This window comes from Apis laboriosa, unplaced genomic scaffold (genome assembly GCF_014066325.1).
Source record: "Apis laboriosa isolate Shangri-la unplaced genomic scaffold, ASM1406632v1 scaffold17_cov146, whole genome shotgun sequence".
NCBI classification, from domain to species: domain Eukaryota; kingdom Metazoa; phylum Arthropoda; class Insecta; order Hymenoptera; family Apidae; genus Apis; species Apis laboriosa.
In genome coordinates this window covers 702,539-721,150 of record NW_025222181.1, presented here as the reverse complement: position 1 = coordinate 721,150, position 18,612 = coordinate 702,539, and the positions used below count along the sequence as shown (strand labels likewise).

Below are 18,612 nucleotides of genomic sequence, written 5' to 3'. Positions count from 1 at the left end.
TGACACGCACCAATATTATAATAGCACATTTATCGTCGATGAAGCTGTGGGGAAAAAATACTGGGTGGATATAAACAATCATCCAGATTTGAAAGTCAATTATTTACTCAGTCAGAGTCATCGTCGAGCTGCGGTAAGAGTATAATTTACATATAATTATCGCTCTTTACATGTATATTGCATTTGAATTATTAATGTTACTTTTTTTTTCTTTTTCTTTTTTTTTCGATCTTTTTACAGACAGTTAAATTGAAATTTGATTTTCCTTTCTACGGTCATAAAGTTCGTAACATCACCATTGCCACTGGAGGATTTTTATATACTGGTGAATACGTTCATAGTTGGTTAGCTGCTACGCAATATATTGCCCCGTTGATGGCGAATTTTGATACTCGATTATCGAATGATAGTTTCGTAAAATATGTCGATAATGGTAAGCATCAAGTAAATAATGAATTATAATTTTAAATAATAAATAAAATGCATATTCATAAATTTATAGACAAATTTTAAACAAATGAAAATGTTAATTATAGGAACAGCATTTACAGTCGTATGGGAAAAAGTTGTATTGCAAGACAAACCTGATGCAGGAGCATTCACCTTTCAAGTGACCTTACATCAAAATGGTGATATTGTGTTCGTATATTCTGTGATACCATTGATGGTTGAACATATTGAAGATACGGCCCATCCTGTTAAAGTCGGTCTTAGCGATGCTTATATCATGGATAGAATAGTGTTCTGTGAATATCTGATTTTATTTTATTTTAAAGATTTCATAATAAGCAATAATAAAATCACTCTTTTTTTTATTTACAGTTGTGCGCAGGAAAACAATTTATGAATATCATCGCGTAAATTTTAATCGGCAAGATATTAAGAATTGGACAGTAATTTATCTAAATGCATTACCTACCTGTTTAGAAATGGATAATTGTAGAGATTGCTTAACAAAATTGAAAGGTTTCGAATGTAAATGGTGTTCAGAACTAAATCAGTGTAGTACCGGAACTTTCAGGTCGCGACAAGATTGGCTTTTGAATGGATGCGATGTTCGCATGATAAAAGAAGTTGACAATTGTCCATTACCAACTACAACGTGCAAGGAACACATCGATGAATATAATCATGCCTTGCGTATGCATTCAGAAGAAACTGTTACTGTTAGTGAAATGAATGTAAAACAGGAAAAACCTGGAACGAGTCCCTTAGAGCGTTGTAAGATTTTAGTTTATGTATATAGTTTTAATAGTTTTAAAATAATTTATTATTAATCTAATAATATTTTATTTTTTATATTTTTAGCTCAAGACAATATGAATATGGGAGTATCAGGAATTATTGGAATTCTTCTTGTAATTAGTTTAATTGTAGGTTTAGCTGCGTGGGCCGCATATGCTTATCGTAATCCTCATAGTACATCTGGACAAATGTTAATTAGGGTAAGATTAATAACATTTAATTATTATAAAAAAAGACAAATAAACTTACTTTATTTTTATATAAATGTTTTTTATTCTTTGAATAGTATCGACCAAGTCAATGGAGTTGGCGGAGAGGAGAAGCTCGTTATACGGCAGCAACGATTCACATGTAAAAACCATGTAATCAAAATGCAGTCAACAATTAGTATAGCACTGTCGGACCAAACTTCCTATTAAATATACTCTATATCAAGTCTGCAAGTTTATCTATGGAATCGTTTTTCTGTAACGATGCATATATCGCTTTATTAATTGCCATATATTGATACATAAGATCTATTTGTTGATATTAATCTAAAATAACATTTTTAATTATTATTAATATATTTATACTAAACAAAATATAATTATGTTGGAAAAATTAATAAGTATTTCAAATTATAAATTATCTTAAACTTATAACATTAGTTTTTGAAGAAATGGCAATTAAATCATTAGTGACAAAAATATAGAGGAAACTTTCAAAGTGACCTTCACTCGGCGGGCGTAATGAAAGTTTATTGAGGTTTTAAATTTTGTACAGTAATATTAATGTTATAAAAATACGTAAAAATGAGTTTATACTTATTATTGTTTGTGAAAATACTGAACTGATCTTTTACAGCGCATAATTTCTCTAAAGTTTTCTTTCGAAGTAAGTCACTACAACGCAATATTCGAAAGATAAAATATTTCTAGAGCATAATGAACAGTGAGAGACGAACGGAGACTGGTATTACTTTACTGGCTGTATGAAAATATTTGTCACGTTTTCTAAGTCGAAATAATTGTATTGTCGAAAGACGAGCAAGAAATCCTTTTCCTGGATGTAAAGCGTTTATGTGATTTTAGTATCATGTGGTATACTTTGTTATTGTTTAAGAATTCGTTTTTTATCGTTATATAAAGTCCAGTAATTGTTTATATATATAAATATATATTTATATGTTTATATGTTTATAAATATATATTTATACATATGTATAATCTTCGCGTCGTAAAGAAAAATATTTTAATAAAAATCTATTGATCTGATCCTGTAGAAACTACAGTTCAAATATAAAAATGAAATTTTTAATCAAATTTTCAAATTTATTTAGATAGTTTTATCATAAAACAAACATATGATTTTTTAAATTCATTTCATCTAAACTCATTTTCTTCTTTTATTAGTGATACATTCCAAAATATACATAGTCCCTTCCCATAATATATAATATTAAATAAATAAAATAATATATCTATGAACTGTAGTTTCATTTTTAAAATTTTAAATACATGTATATACATGTACATATCATGTGTATGTACATGTATATACATATATATATATATATATAAAATATATAAATAATTATATAAATATATTTTATGAAAAGATTTTTAAATATATGAGCACCTATCTTAGATACATAAGAAGGCAATGTGAAAAATTCATTTGTAACATTAGATCACCAGTGTATATAGTAGTACATTAAAGCAATATAATTTTTATATGATTGTAACTATAATTAATGTCGCGAAAGGTGCCCTTAAATAACTTTTTGATACATTTATTGGCAATAAAATATATTAAGTATTTTCCTCATATTGAAGATTATCATTATACAAACTTTTTATAATTAATGATAAAAAAATTGTTAAAAATTACATTAATTTAAAAAATAGTATGATTTTTTTTAAATAAAATTACTTTATGAAAATCATTAATTTTTCTCACATTATTGTATATGATCTAACTGATAGTTTGTGATAATAAATATTATAATTATTACGAAAAATATGTTTTAATTTCATATATATTTTTATTTCTTTATAATAAAATTATATATATATACATATAATAAAATTATATTTATGATTTTGAAAAAAATTATAATTATGATTTTTCATACGCATTTATAGAAATTAAATATTTTTATACTTTTTAATATTTCATCTGTTTCATTATTTTTTCATTTCTTTTAGTATTTTAAATAATACTGAATGAAATATAACTTTTTAATTTTTAATATGTATTTATCAATAATTTATAATAAATGTTTATTATATTATATATTATATCGATACTATTTTAATTTTTTGCTATATCGATATTTTACAAAATCTTATCGAAAGTTATTTGATATCGTAATTTCTGCTAGTAAAATGGCGGCTTTCACAAAAGCTATGCAAGTTTCTAAAGGTGTAAATAATGTGACAAAACTATTTACAAATTTGACTTTATCACAAAATGTTAATTCAGTTTCTATTCCGATATTTATTCCAAGGTTTTTATGATTTATTTTATATATTTTATTTATAAAATTATTTTAAATTCAATAAGAGGTTATATATTCTGAATGATTTTTTTTATTATTTAGCATAAATATGAAGATACAAATATAACAAATATAACAAATATTTATTTATAAATTTTTTATTTAATAATATTTTATATTTTAATTAATAATTTTTATGAATCTATATTTTATAATTATATTCTATACATAATATTTGATAATATAATTAATATAAGATTAATACAAAAATCTAATATAGGATGTCTACTTTTCAATGTGCATTCATTCATACTACATTTAAAAATAATGATTTGATGGAATTTTTTGATGATCCAAAAAATTGGGAAAAGGATAAAATACGTGTAGGACGTTCATGGCGAAAAGATGAATTAAGATTAAAAAGTAATGAAGAACTTCATAAATTATGGTAAGATATAAATATTATAATATATAAATATTATAAAATATAATATATAAATCATATTAATAAGAATTGAATTAAAAATTTAAATTTAAGGTTTGTATTATTAAAAGAACGCAATATGCTTTTAACTATGGAAGAAGCTTATAAACAAGAATGGAAATATTTTCCAAATCCTGAAAGAATTGATAAAGTTGAAGATAGTATGTCTAATTTAGAATCTGTAGTACGTGAACGAAACAGAGCATATCATATGCTTGAGATTGGAACAACTGGAGAGCGACCTGTAGAATTCAAATATAATGCTCTTGGTAAAATATTTTATATATTTAATATATGTTGTAAAATAGAAAAAAAATTACAAATAAATAAACTATATTTTGAATTTTCTATATAGGTATACGTTTTCTTTATCGTTTGCGTCAATATTCTATACCAAAATATATGAATTCTGCATGGCATAAAAAACACCAATTTGGATATGGTGGATATGCAGTTCGTAAATTTTTACGACTTTATAGAGAAAAGCTTTGGAATGAAAAACGTAAATTACGAAAGTTTGTATCGTTTTATAAAATATTTTTTAAAATAATTATATTTTTTAATAGATTTCTTTAAGATATTATTAATTTTTTTTAGTCGCCAAAATAATCAGGTAGCTACTTTGATGAGAATTTTCCCCAATCTTGATATGGAAGCTGTGAAAGAACAATATCCATTGGCAAATATAGAAAAAATAAAACGAAGTAGAAAAGCAGATGGACATTATATATGCGATTAAGTATATTTCTTTTGTTGTATATTTCTAGCATTTTAAATATATTATAAAATTAAACAAATATTTTAAGTTTGACAATATTAAAATATTTTATATCATTATATAATATTAAAAAATTAAATTCACATTATATTTTTATAACAAATATTTCAATATATATTATAAATAATTTAATAATTTTCAGGTCATTAAATATTGCATTATTTTTATTTGCATCTTTATCAGAATTATGTAATTCATTATCACAATTGTTGACTGTATAATCTTATAACAATGTTTAATTTTTCTAATATTATATAATTGTATTTTAGTATTTAAAAACTTTAAAAAAAAAAGGAAATAGAGAATTGTTAATATAAAGTAAAAGTATGTAGTAATTGAATATAGTGATTAATTAAATATTTGTGAATGCACACACACGCGCGCGCGCGCGCACACACACACACACATTTTCATTCACCATAAATATGCATTTAGTTAAAATAACTATATAAATGTATAAACAAATTGTAATTATGTAGAAGAATTTATTATAATAAAAGTAATGTAAAAGGTTTAAGATATTACTATACTTTCTTTCACTCTTTCTTGTTTAAGACAATTTAAATTCAAATTTTATTATATTTTTATTATAAGAAGAAAGAATGAGATAAGTTTTTACTTTTATTTTGTTACAATTTTATTTTTATTTATTATTTTTGTTTGTGACTTTTTTAAACATAAATAGTAATATTAGTATTGTGCAAAACTTTCATATAACATTTAAAAAACATGCTTAAATTTTAACACGTAAAATTTATAACATTTTTTTTTCTTTAAATAATAGAAACTAATATATTAATTATATTCGAATTTTTATTATATAATATGCGCAAATTTCATAATAAAATTGCATACATTACTAAGTCTTATGAATGCTTTATCACAATTGTACATGAAACGAATTAATTACATGAATTGACTACATGAAACGATGTATATAATTGTATAGAATTAAAATTTTATTCACAATGATTTACAGGTTGTATCGATTCACATAGTTCTTAATAATAAAAAAGTATAAGATATGACATTAAAATAAAAATATATGAATTTATTCGTTAAATCATAACACAAAATTGATTTTCGAATGAAAAGAAACTTCTTTGGCATATAAAATTATTTCTCCTATTAAGAGTCATTTTTGATATTTAAAAAAAATATGCTTTTAATTTTTCTTGATATATAATTTAATTATATAATTTATTATATAATTTTAATTTTAATATATAATTTAATTATAATTGCACAAAATATAACGCCATGATAGCAAAATATTAATTATTTAATCAATATTTAAATATTGAGTTAATGAATAAAAGCACCTTGAATATAATATGGCAATATATTCAATGATTCATTTTTAAAAAATTAAGAATATAAATAAAATTTTTAAATCACTAAAATATATACTTACATATATATACACACACACACACACACACATATATATATATATATATATATATATACATATATATGTATTATAAACAAAAAATATAAAAAATAAAATTAAAAAGGTGTTATTATCATTATCAATATTATTATTAGTAGGAATGTTAATTATATGTCATACACTTACTTTAAAAGCAATTTATAGAATGTTCTTTCATTACAGAAGCTGCACTAAGCCTTAATGTTATTTTTATTAAATCTATCATTTGGTATCTATAGTGCATTTTCAAATGCAGATTAAATATGATTATATAGACATTCATGTTAACTGACACAGTGATTTTTGATGCATTCATCATTATATATATATTACAGTCCTGTGTGCTGTTATCAATAATAAATACTATAGTTTATACTATTAAAAAGATATTGCACCATTTTATTAAATTAGCACATTGACATTACGTGTTACTAAATATTTATAGTTATATAATCTTTTATGTTTTATCACTCTTGTATCGAAAAACATAGAGTGTTGATTTTGTGTGATTATTTGTTTATAATATAATATTCGATTTTATCGATTGTTGTAATATCTGTGTTGTATGAATTCATCAAATATTTATATTTTATCAATTTCTATTCCTGAATAGAATGATACGATAACTATTGTCTATCGTTACATCTTATTATTTAATCAATTATTGAAGGTAATAAATATTGCCATGCAAGTTCTAACTCTTTACTGGCATCTGAGCAACGTCGATGAAGCTTATCTTCTGGCGGAAGCGTCATCATAGGAAATTCACCCTAAAAAAATACAAATTTTTTAAAATTATATATAAATTATATATAATCAAAAATATTTTTTATTTTATTTTTTATTAATAATTTTGTATAATAATTAAAAGTAAAAAAATTCGTACCAAACTTGCATCAGCCCACAATGTTTCTAGAATTTCTCTAAAGGTACATAATTCTGTATAATTTGTAAAATATATGACCCAATCACCACTACTTTCATGTACTTCTCGACATGCAAACTCCTGAAAATATTGTATAAAAAAAAAAATTATACAATAATATAGATATTTATAATTTTGATTACATACCAATATACACCAAGATTGTTGAGTTAATGGTACTCTGAAAGCTGTGAGGTCTTCTACAGAAGCACAAGAAAGTGTTTGTCCACGTTGTTTGCCAGGAAATACTTCTTTCATAGCTACTAAATGTTTAGTAGTTGTAATAAGGCTACATGGTAATGGTTCTCTTTTTTCTGAAATATCGAACAATCCAGAGGCGCTTTGAACGAAACTTTGTAACCATTCTGATGCAACATATTCATCTGGAGCGGCAAATTGAAAGGACTTATTCGGTTTTAAGAGTATTTCGAACGTGTGAGGACGATGAGAATTGGGAATTCTTCGACATCCTTGACAAAGACCACCTTTCAATGGAATGGCTCTTTTTGGTAATCGTTGACTTGCATCCGTAAACATATAAACAACTCCACCTTTAAGAACAAAATATCCAGCTTCCCATGGATTAGTTGGAGCATTAGGATGAAGTTGTTGATACGTATGTGGTCTATACATAAGATCACCTTCTTTTGTTGGACCACATGGCGTGCTAGGTGGTGACATATGTTCATCTTCTATATAAATAAGATTGTAATGTTCAATCTTTTCATCCTAAAATATAAATTGCACTAATTTATAAAAAAATTAACTCTTTTTTTTGTGTTTCAATACAAAAATATATACATACAGAATGAACAGCAGTATCACAAAGAAGTGATTGCCTTAAAATATGCATATCTTCATAACTTAATACTTTAACAGCTGGAAGCCTTGGTTTTATCGGAGATCTCCTTATAGCCATTTCTAAATGAGAAATTAATTCTGAAGTAGTTTGAGAACTTCCCGTAGAAAATAAATATTGCATCTCATAATCTGCATTAGATAATAATATTGTTTGTGCATTTGGTCCAATCTAAAAAAAATATATTTTTAATATTTAAACTTTATAAATATAATGTTATTTATTATAATATTTTTTATTATAAATAAAACCTACCATTATAACATCCAATTCGTTATAAGGAATAACGAATTGATTACTGTAAGTATGATCTACTTTCGAACCTGTTAAATATAATGTTTTATCAGTTAATAAAGCGATCATCGGTTTACTTTCTCCATTTGTCATATATGAACTTCTAACTTTATATACTTTATATAACTCTTCTGTTTTGTCTCTATAAATATGTTTCTTAAATAGTTCTCTTAATTTTAAGCTAACTTTTTCTCCACTAAATTCTTGTTTTTCCGCTGCTACGTTTTCTTGAATTTCTCGATCCAAATTATCATTAAATTCTTTAAAAGAATCATAAGTTGTTTTAATACCTGTGATATATAAAGGATTCGTTTTTTGTGACTTTTTACTTCTTTTAACTTCAAATTTTCTCTCGGTAATAGATTTTAAAAATCTACTTAATAATGATGTTTTAGAAGGAGCTTGTCTTAAAGATGGAGTCAATAATTTGTTGCTATTTTCTCCCGTTAATATTGATGTAATGTTACGTTTCTTTGATGGTGAAGCTAAATGTCTACTATTTCTACGTTCCTCTAGATCTGATGTAGTAGTACTATCAATATCTGACCAATCGCCAGAATTAGTATACTTTTTCGAATTAGATGGACAAGGCATTTGAACTTTTGTTGGAGGATCCTCTATGATATTTCCATATTCTTTTTCAACAATATATGCTTCTTGTGCTTCATTTTCTTTTAATTCAATTTCCATTTTCGGTCTAAATGCTTTTCCAGGATCTTCTTGACCTTCTGGAGCACCTCGTTCTAAAAGTGATAATCCACAAGCACATTTACAATTGTTTTGACACGATAATTGTTCACAAATCTTTGGCGATCCTTTTTTTTCACAATCGCTATCAAATGTACTCGATGATGATGAATAGGAATAATAATCTGAATGTACATTTCTGGAATTAACATTCTTTTGAATATAAGGAGAATCTCCATGAGCACACCAACTATATCTTCCTTTTTGTGTATCTTTTTTCTGAATTGAATTAGGTTTTAAAAAACTCATAGAAAAATCCGCATAATTTTCATCATCATCCAATTTCATAGTTTTTAAGATATCTTCATGAAAACTAACGCGTTTCTTACTTTCTCCGCGTTTTTTTTTACGTTGTCTACGTTGTACTATAGCTTCTGAGCTAGAAGATGATAAAATACTAGCATCAATCATATTGATAGTATTCAAGATACCATATGGAGGTTCTATATTTTCGCAATCTGAAATGGTCATACTAAGTTCTAAGAGATTTGTATCATTATTGATTACATATGAATTTCGAGGATCAATATTTCTTTTAAAGCTATAACCACCATCGCTATAATATGTAGTTCTTTTATTTAAGTCTTTAACTCCATTATCATTTTTACTATTTAATTTATCTAACTTTGACTCATCTAAGCTCTTACTGTAAAAATCATAATCTTTTAAAGTATCCAAACTGGAACAGTTAAGCTCATTATCATCAAGTTTTCTGGTTAAGTTTTGATTTGCTATATCGCTTTTTGTCATAATGGTTGTTTGAAATTTGGTAACTATTCCAGGTGATTGAGTAGGTGTTTTTCCATCTTCGCTTGAATCACTGGAACTGAAATTTTTATTGTCTTCTATACAGTTATTCATTATTGTTTTGTATCTATTATTCCGATACCTCGGAATTTCTTCTACATGAAAATCTTCCTAAAAATATGAAAAAAATATATAATTTAATATTTCCTTATTTTAATGAATATTAATTTAAAAGTATACCTCTTTATAACTACTAGCATCTGTTTCATTAGCAAGATCCATGTCACTATCAAAAGCAACTCCACTATCACCTGGAGAAGCCAGACTTGAAGAAACACTGGATGATCTGAGATGTAATGATAATATAGTTCCAGAAGGATTTACACTCATAGGTCTTTGAGGCATGTAATTACAAATATCCAGATATGTGACATCCTATATTAAAATAATTAAAATTTATTTTAATATAAAATAATAAGATCAATGACTTAAAATTAATGTAAGTTTTAATAAATAAAATTAAATATAATTAATAATTCTATAAAAGTATAATTTTTAAGGATAATTTTATGGCTATACATAATATATGCTTCATCAATATCTTTCTTATTATTCTGAATAATTTTCAAATGAATTTAAAATAAAACAAGCATTGTAACTACATGAAACTATATTTTTACATATATGATTTTATATATTCTGCTTTTTATATGAATTCTTAAAATATATCAAAATATATCAATACTCTACTTTAATTTTTGATCTCTTTCATTTGATTATTTAATATCATATGTTTTTACTATCTTTTATTTTTGTATTAATTTAATACAAAAATTAATACAATAAATAAAATTAATATTATATATTATATTTTGAATTCCTTATATTTTTTCATAATATAAATATTTTTTGGTAAATATATCTCTAAATTTTTATGCAAAGGATTTTCCATAAACAAGAGACAGTATATATAATAATAAAAAAAAAAATAGATTCATATGATAACTTATTGTTTTTAAATTCATAAAAACAAATTCATCTCTTTTTAAATATCAAACATAATTTATTATTGAGATAATTGTAACCATGGAATGATACACACTGATATCAATTGAGAATGTAAAATAAAAATTATAAAACATATTTATATAAAACATATTTACATTTTTATATTAATTATAAAATGCTGATTATACAAAACAATATTGATATAATTGATTTTTATATTTTGTGTGTGTATAAAATGTAAATTGCAAAATATAAATACTAATATAAAATATATGAAATATTAATATTTGATACACCTAATAGAAAAATAATATTATAATAAATATTAATAAAATTTTATTAATATTTCATATAATAATTCTACATACCAGTTGCAATGTGAAAGACACATTTTCTAAACCAGCAAGAAGATTAACTAATTGATTAGTTTTATCTGCATCTCGAACAAGTGCATGTGGAAAATATTGTTTTTTTAATGTTTTTGTATCTCGTAATAAGCAAGCTAAATAACTTTCAAAGCTGCCTTCACTAAGAGTATGATAAAGCCATGCCCTGCCTAAAAAAATATAAAGATGCATTATAATTTTTTTTTGTAAACATTAAAATTTATAATGTTAAATATTTTTACCTTTTCCAATGGAAGTTAACACACTCTGAAGAGCATGAATTACAACAACAGTATCTTGATGACTAAGTTCACGAGCTGTGCCCCAATATCCATGTCTTTCTACGCGTAATCCATGGCGTAAAGCTCTATCTAACCAGTAGACCAACCAAGAATCACCATCTAAGACTACTGTGCCATATAAACTTTGAGCATAAACCTAATAAATACAAATAAAAATATCATGTTTATTAAATTATAAAACTAACATAATTTTATTGAGTAATTTTCAATATTAATAATTCTAATATGCAAATTTAATTAAATATGTTACTTATATTTATATTGTAAATTAAATTTTTGTCAATATATGAAAAATTATTTTTCGGATGAAGATATTTAGTCTAAAAAGTAATTAGATATTTTAGTAATTATTTCTCATAGAGAAATATAACATATTTATATTTCTTAATAATTATTATGAATATTAAGCAAAAAAATAAAATATTAAACGTCCAATAATTACGATATCAACAATAACGAATAATCAAAATTAAAGTGTTGAAATTTTATTATTTTGCGAAAATATGAAATAATTCATAAGATGACAATTTCAAGATTCATCGATCCCCCCAAGGATCTCACAGAATAATAATGAATTAATATAATTGACTGACAATTATACGAACAAAGAGGTAAAGGCACGTACGTCAGTGGAGGAGTCACGACGTGGAACAAGATGTTGAGTAAGTTGCAAGTGAGAAACGGGAAATCGTGATGACGAGAGGAGCACATGTACTTCTTCAACACAGGTTCGCGCATTCAAAAACAATAAAGATAATAAAACTCATTTAACTGTTAAATGTTTGACGCACAACCGAGCATGTAAGTGCATGTCACTTCAGTTTCAGCTGTTTCGTCATGGTTAAGTACTTTAAGAAAGTCGTTTTTTATCTGCGAGGAAAAAGGAATGAAAATCTATCTCAGTCATTTAAGAAGAATTTCATAGGAGAGTAGAACGTCAATAGTTCGATATATATCAAAATTCGAGAAAGGAAAGTACATATATATATATATGTATACAGACGACGTATGGCCTTGATACGTCTTTTCCACATTGAAGTAGACAGCACTCACCAATTTGACAGCTTTGGTTAATTCTTGAAGTATTCTTCCCTTGGACAGTACCTTATCGGTACAAAGGTCCATATCTTCTTGACTCGGCATATCGATCTCTAATCTTACATGATTCTCATCATAAGATAACACGAATTTCAAAGGAAAAGAAAGAAAATGTCGAAGTCGAGGAAGACGAAACGGCTTCGACGCGACGTTGGTGAAGTCACACTGACACATTCGCCGGGTAGAGTCATTGATTTTAGCTAAGCGCAGGCCAGGCGCCAATATCAAACTTCTCTTTATAATTGTCTTTCCTTTATTTTTTTTTATTATTTGCGATATCCTTATTGGATTTGTATTAACTATCAAGCCGATTAGAGATAATAGAATTTAAACATTCATTTGGATAAACATTCTTAACAAGTAACATATGCAATTCTCAATTTTTCTTTATTGTATATTTCAATATAAATTATTTAATTAGAATCAAGATTCTATTCATTTATGTTAAATTAATATTATTCATTAATAATATAAATTATAATTTTATGTATAATTAATTTTAGATCAAAAAAATTATTACAATATCAAGAAATTCATATAATATATATATATATATATATATATATATATATATATTATAAAAAATATGAAAAAAATAATTGATATTATTAATTAAAATTATTTTGATATTAAATGTTTTTTAAAAGGTAAAAAGATTGATTAAATTTTTGTATCAAATTTAGTAACAAATTGTTTTTTAATCTTTTTTTATTATTATTTAATTAATATTAAAATGTTATATATACTCCGATTTTTGTTAATATTTTAAATATTCTAAAATAACTTGTATATATTCATTTAATAATAATTATCATATAACTTATCTATATAAGTTATCTATGTTATATATTTCACTTAAATAGTAGATAATTTATTGTGCACGTAAATAAAACATTTTTCTGTATGATAAATAGTATGATTTTAATGGATCAATGAAATTTGTCATGCTAGGTTAAAGGGTATATGCATAACATGTATAATTATCATTTTCTTATATTATAAACTTTTTTTAAATATATTGTACATTTTGAATTGCCTGTTGTCGATTTATGCTATTTTTAAGTTTGACATATCGACAATTTAAAAAAAAAAAAATGTCGATATCAAATGCATAATTATTTAAAAAAAATAATTGAAGTATATGATAAATACATTATAAAATGATTGCATTAGTTACATTAATAGTTACATCATTTATTTAATATCCAATCTAAAATTATAAAATTTCAATCTTTATTTTAAAAAAGATATGTTTTCTGTAAATAATTTCTAATAATTTTCAAATTACAAATAAATTTTAAGATAAATTCAAAAATAATTTATAACATGAAAAAATTTCTTACTTTATTAAATTTTAGAGACTTTATTTTTAGATACAATATATTTTTATAATGTATTAAAAAAAAGATATGTAAAAATATAGTATAATATGAGATGTTATAGAGTGATACTTTTTTTTTATTTTTTTCGTATTTAGATTACATACGCATAAATATATAGATAAAAGATAAAAAAGTAATATCTAATATGATCAACAGTTAAGTAAGAAAATTTATTCTATAAGAAATAGAATTTTCTATGATCAATAAAATTTTCTTAAATCTTATTAATAAAATAACTATGTATATGAATTTTAATATCTTATTTATTTATATTTTTTTATTGTATTATTTATATCATAAGAAATGTAAAAAATATATTTTTTTATTAAAATTTATTTATATACATATAGTGTGTATATATATATATATATATATATCTTGTATAACAAATTAGCTTACAAATTGTTCCTATAATATATAAGTTATTCTAATAATTTCTAAATTTGCAAAGAATACAATAAAAGTAAACAATTTTGCATTTCATGTAAATAATTATTTTAATTATTAAAAACATATTCTAAAATATTTTTCCCCTATTAATTGAATTTCCCCTAAACGGTACATTCGATTTATATCTTATTCATAATAATTTGTGTTTCATGCAATTTCAGTACTTACGAAATGTTGCGTACTATTATATAGAAGTGTAAAGAATATTCAGATGTAAAGTGCAAATGTAACTTTTAATATAATTTATAAAAATATTATTTAATATTATTAAATAAAATTTTCTTTTTATGTACCGTTATGTCTAATTTTCCCGCAATACATTTATCACGAAGAATTGTGGCGCCAAAGCAATATACGCATAATATTGGTTTTAATAATTATACATATTTGAAACGATATTTTAAAGAATTATTGAAAAATTTTTCATTATTGTGATAATTTATTGTCACTTCAAGATTATTTTATTTTTGAGATGCATTATATAGTTTTTACACATCGTTTTATTTTTGTACGTAAGAATTTTCATTTCACTGTATTATTTATTGTTATATTTTATTATTATTATATTTTATTTGTAATTCTCTTAGTTAAAGAATTATGTCGGATCCCGGATTGTCGCTTGACGAGGAAACGCTCTCCCCAGATATCTTCAACGATGTAGATAATATGACAAATAATCCTGTAAATTCTGATGATTGTAAGATATTAATTAAACATTTAACTTTGAAAATTTGAAATTCGGGAAAATTAAAATTGAGTGTATACTACATATGTATTATATATATATATATATATTTTATATAATATATATATGTTTTAATTAATTATTTATTTCTATTTCATAAAGCAAGTTCAATGTTAGTTGATATTACTGAACCAGAACCTGTGGATGATGTACCTGAATGGAAAGGTGTAAACATGGATGAAATACATAAAGGTTTAGGTATATATGATTGTCAAGAATTACCACCTATTTGTCCATCTTCATCTCATATAGTATTAATATCGGTGAATATTAAATTCAATAAATAATTTTCATTAATATATATGAATTTATTTTAAAAATGAATTTATCTTTAAATAATATATTTTAAAATAGTTACCATTACCCGCACGTGGAACACCAAAACCATATCCTACATATCAAGTAGAAAAATGGTGTCAGGATTATGTTAGAATGCCACATTCAAAACATAGTGTATATCCAATAGATGAGGTAAGTAAATGATAATATATATAAAATTTATAAATAAGTCAAAATGATTAAATAATATAATAATTGATATTTAATTAAATAGTAATTAATTAATTGATATTAAATTTATATTTCATTATAGAATGGAACTAGACGTTGTCGAAACAGATGGGAAATAATACAAGAATCATTACTTCAAAATTTTATTTCAACCCATCAACTAGAAAATGCAATACTTTCTTATAATCACATATATGCACAACGTTGGGATTTTACTGCACTTCATCATTTCTTTTCTGAGGTAATACCTTAAAAATTCTTTATATTTTTTTTCAATATATTCTTAGATATTTTCATTATAATAATTCCAAACTAAAGGTACTTGATGAAGAAGAAGCAAATATTTTCTTTGAAGTATTAATGCCAAAAATGGTTCAGCTTGCTTTGCAACTTCCTGTTTTGGTAACAGGTTCAGTGCCTCTTTTAAAACGCCACACTAATGGTGCAATAAGTCTTAGCCAGTTACAAATCGCCTCTTTACTAGCTAATGCATTTTTTTGTACATTTCCAAGACGTAATTCAACTAATCCACAATCTGAATATGGAAAATACCCATACATCAATTTCAATAGGTATTTTGTTATGCAGTTTTTAACCAAATTAAAATTGAATATGACTATTAAAAATTGACATTGTATAAATAATACAATGTAAAATAATGCAAAAATAATTATAAATAATTATAAATAATTATAAAATAATTAAAAGAACTCATTTAATATATTAATATAATACATTTATATAGGTTATTTTCAGCATATAAAGAAGGAAAATGGAATAAGTGTGAATCTGTAATGGAAAAAATGAAATGTATATTTCATTATTTTCGCAGAGTAACATCTAAAGGTGGGTACGTTAATATTTATTTAATGATACATATATAGAGAACCAATATATTATTTATTATAATTTTCCCATAGAGCAGCCCCAGAAGGTGTAGTAACAATTCAACGACGATATATTCCTAAATCCGATTGTCCAAAATGGGATGAACAAGTACAGAAATTGTTACCTCTACATATTACAAGTAAAGGAACAATAGAAACAGAAGGAACTGGATTTTTACAAGTGGATTTTGCTAACAAGTATATTCTTCAGTATTTAATGAGATTAACATTTATCAAAATACATTTATAAAAATATAAAATACTTTTAGATATGTAGGTGGTGGTGTTCTTGGGTTAGGATGTGTACAAGAAGAAATAAGATTTGTTATTTGTCCTGAATTAATGGTAACAATGCTTGTTACGGAAGAATTAGATGACACTGAAGCATTAATTGTCAGTGGTATTGAAAGATATAGTAAATATAAAGGTTATAGTAACACTTTTAAATGGGTTGGAGACTATGTTGATGAAACACCTAAAGACAGTAGCGGAAGACGATTAACATCTATCGTTGCAATAGATGCTCTTTATTTTACACATACACAATCGCAATTCAACATAAATAATATAACAAGAGAACTTAATAAGGTTTAAAATTAATTAATATATTAAAAATAATAGTTAATTAATTATGTAAATTTTAATAATTTTTATATTTTTTTATAGGCATATGTAGGATTTGTCGGTTGCGAAGATAGCAAGAACAATCTTCCTGCTGTTGCAACTGGAAACTGGGGATGTGGTGCATTTCGTGGAAATCCAAAATTGAAAGTTTTATTACAATTAATGGCTGCAGCTGTAGCAGGTCGATCAATGGTTTATTTTACTTTTGGGGATACAAATTTACGAGATGCTATTGCTGAAATGTACATGCACTTCGTAAAACATGAAATAAATATAGGTAGTAATTCATATTCAAATATTTTTTAAATATATTATTTAAAATATTTTTAAAATATATGAAAAAATTCATTATATTATATGTTTTAGCTCATATTTTTTCATTGTTGGTGCAGTATCAAGAATTTGCTTCAACAGGAAACTTAGATTTTTATCGTTTTTTGTATAATCGTAGTAAAATAAAATCATTTACACAACATTTAAATACAAATATTCATACAAAAGTCTCTATAACAAAAGAAATTTTGAAAAAAAATAAAAGCATTAATAATGGAGAAAAAAGATCTTTTCAGTTAGATAAAAAATATCCTGAAACGGAAGAAGAAAAAATACAAGGTTGGTTAACTAATATTGATGAAGATACTAATAGTAAAAGAAAAACGGAGATTTTAAAAGAAGAATATATAGACGTTAAAAGAATTGTGGAAAAAGAACAGATTCAAAGTAAAGATAATATAAAGAAAAAAGAAGGACAAATTTATGATAGAGATAATGTAGAGAAAAAAAGAAAACAGTCTTTATGGAAAGTTTCGGAAGATACGACACAGACTAAAACGATTCAAGAATGCCGATTATCTGGTTTAGAATTATTAGATACAAAACAAGATCTTATTTCACAATACTCGGATAGTGGTTGTAGTGATTCGACCAAAGATGAAAATCATCAATCAATGAAGACTTCTACAGATACACATAATACATACAAATTAATTCAAACTTTAGGTGAAAACTCTATAGTTCCAAATAAAAATGAATCGCCAACTAAAAAATCTGGACAAAGAAAAATTTCAGATTTTTTTCAACGAACAAGTTAAAAATTTTTAAGCATTTATAATTAAATAATTCTTTTACTTTATTAAATTTTGACACAAGACTTTCTAAACACATATGTACTTTGTATATAATGTAATAATACGAATAAATAAAAAAGTAATTAATTTTGCAAATATT

The 18,612-nt window shown here is 24.1% G+C and overlaps 4 protein-coding genes across 10 annotated transcripts in view; 3 read left to right on the top strand and 1 right to left on the bottom strand.

The window, feature by feature from the left end:
- The window catches only part of LOC122711630 (plexin domain-containing protein 2), a 30,622-nt gene extending 27,432 nt beyond the window's left edge, over nt 1-3,190 (top strand). For all 4 annotated transcript variants that reach the window (XM_043930613.1, XM_043930612.1, XM_043930611.1 and 1 more), the window contains 6 exons: nt 1-133; nt 241-433; nt 537-746; nt 823-1,221; nt 1,309-1,445; nt 1,532-3,190. The exon at nt 1-133 is cut by the window's left edge and continues 206 nt beyond it. In XM_043930613.1, the coding sequence (XP_043786548.1) occupies nt 1-133; nt 241-433; nt 537-746; nt 823-1,221; nt 1,309-1,445; nt 1,532-1,600 (1,141 nt within the window). In that variant the 3' untranslated portion in view covers nt 1,601-3,190. The remainder of the gene's footprint in view (nt 134-240; nt 434-536; nt 747-822; nt 1,222-1,308; nt 1,446-1,531) is intronic.
- Nucleotides 3,191-3,611: 421 nt separating this feature from the next.
- LOC122711695 (39S ribosomal protein L47, mitochondrial) lies at nt 3,612-5,506 on the top strand. The gene is made up of 5 exons (XM_043930703.1): nt 3,612-3,736; nt 4,008-4,175; nt 4,266-4,480; nt 4,567-4,726; nt 4,809-5,506. Exons 1-5 carry the CDS (start codon nt 3,615-3,617, stop codon nt 4,948-4,950), a joined length of 807 nt encoding a protein of 268 aa, XP_043786638.1. The 5' UTR covers nt 3,612-3,614; the 3' UTR covers nt 4,951-5,506.
- Nucleotides 5,507-6,564: 1,058 nt separating this feature from the next.
- On the bottom strand, nt 6,565-13,098 carry LOC122711677 (pleckstrin homology domain-containing family M member 2). Its single transcript, XM_043930679.1, is given in 10 exon segments — nt 6,565-7,191; nt 7,308-7,427; nt 7,494-8,075; nt 8,152-8,376; nt 8,461-10,164; nt 10,234-10,428; nt 11,370-11,557; nt 11,630-11,825; nt 12,743-12,922; nt 12,925-13,098. Coding segments are annotated over 10 exon segments (3,561 nt in total). The 5' UTR covers nt 12,979-13,098; the 3' UTR covers nt 6,565-7,074.
- On the top strand, nt 12,317-18,600 carry LOC122711678 (poly(ADP-ribose) glycohydrolase). 4 transcript variants are annotated; one of them, XM_043930681.1, is made up of 11 exons: nt 12,317-12,417; nt 15,207-15,316; nt 15,467-15,627; nt 15,719-15,835; nt 15,957-16,115; nt 16,193-16,446; nt 16,620-16,724; nt 16,795-16,959; nt 17,031-17,349; nt 17,428-17,662; nt 17,752-18,600. In XM_043930681.1, exons 2-11 carry the CDS (start codon nt 15,217-15,219, stop codon nt 18,474-18,476), a joined length of 2,340 nt encoding a protein of 779 aa, XP_043786616.1. In that variant the 5' UTR covers nt 12,317-12,417; nt 15,207-15,216; the 3' UTR covers nt 18,477-18,600. The 4 variants fall into 4 exon arrangements, with proteins under 4 accessions (XP_043786616.1, XP_043786617.1, XP_043786615.1 ...); XM_043930682.1 differs by lacking the exon at nt 12,317-12,417 and adding an exon at nt 14,756-15,127 and having other exon boundaries at nt 16,620-16,720; nt 16,800-16,959; XM_043930680.1 differs by lacking the exon at nt 12,317-12,417 and adding an exon at nt 14,756-15,127.
- The last annotated feature ends 12 nt before the right edge of the window (nt 18,601-18,612 follow it).

Coding starts and splice junctions, on each gene's coding strand:
- LOC122711695 (XM_043930703.1), top strand. CDS start 3,615: ATGGCGGCTTTCACAAAAGCTATGCAAGTTTCTAAAGGTGTAAATAAT. Junction 4,481..4,566: donor ATTCAAATATAATGCTCTTG/GTAAAATATTTT, acceptor TTTTCTATATAG/GTATACGTTTTCTTTATCGT. Junction 4,727..4,808: donor GAAAAACGTAAATTACGAAA/GTTTGTATCGTT, acceptor AATTTTTTTTAG/TCGCCAAAATAATCAGGTAG.
- LOC122711678 (XM_043930681.1), top strand. CDS start 15,217: ATGTCGGATCCCGGATTGTCGCTTGACGAGGAAACGCTCTCCCCAGAT. Junction 16,447..16,619: donor CCATACATCAATTTCAATAG/GTATTTTGTTAT, acceptor ACATTTATATAG/GTTATTTTCAGCATATAAAG. Junction 17,663..17,751: donor AAAACATGAAATAAATATAG/GTAGTAATTCAT, acceptor TATATGTTTTAG/CTCATATTTTTTCATTGTTG.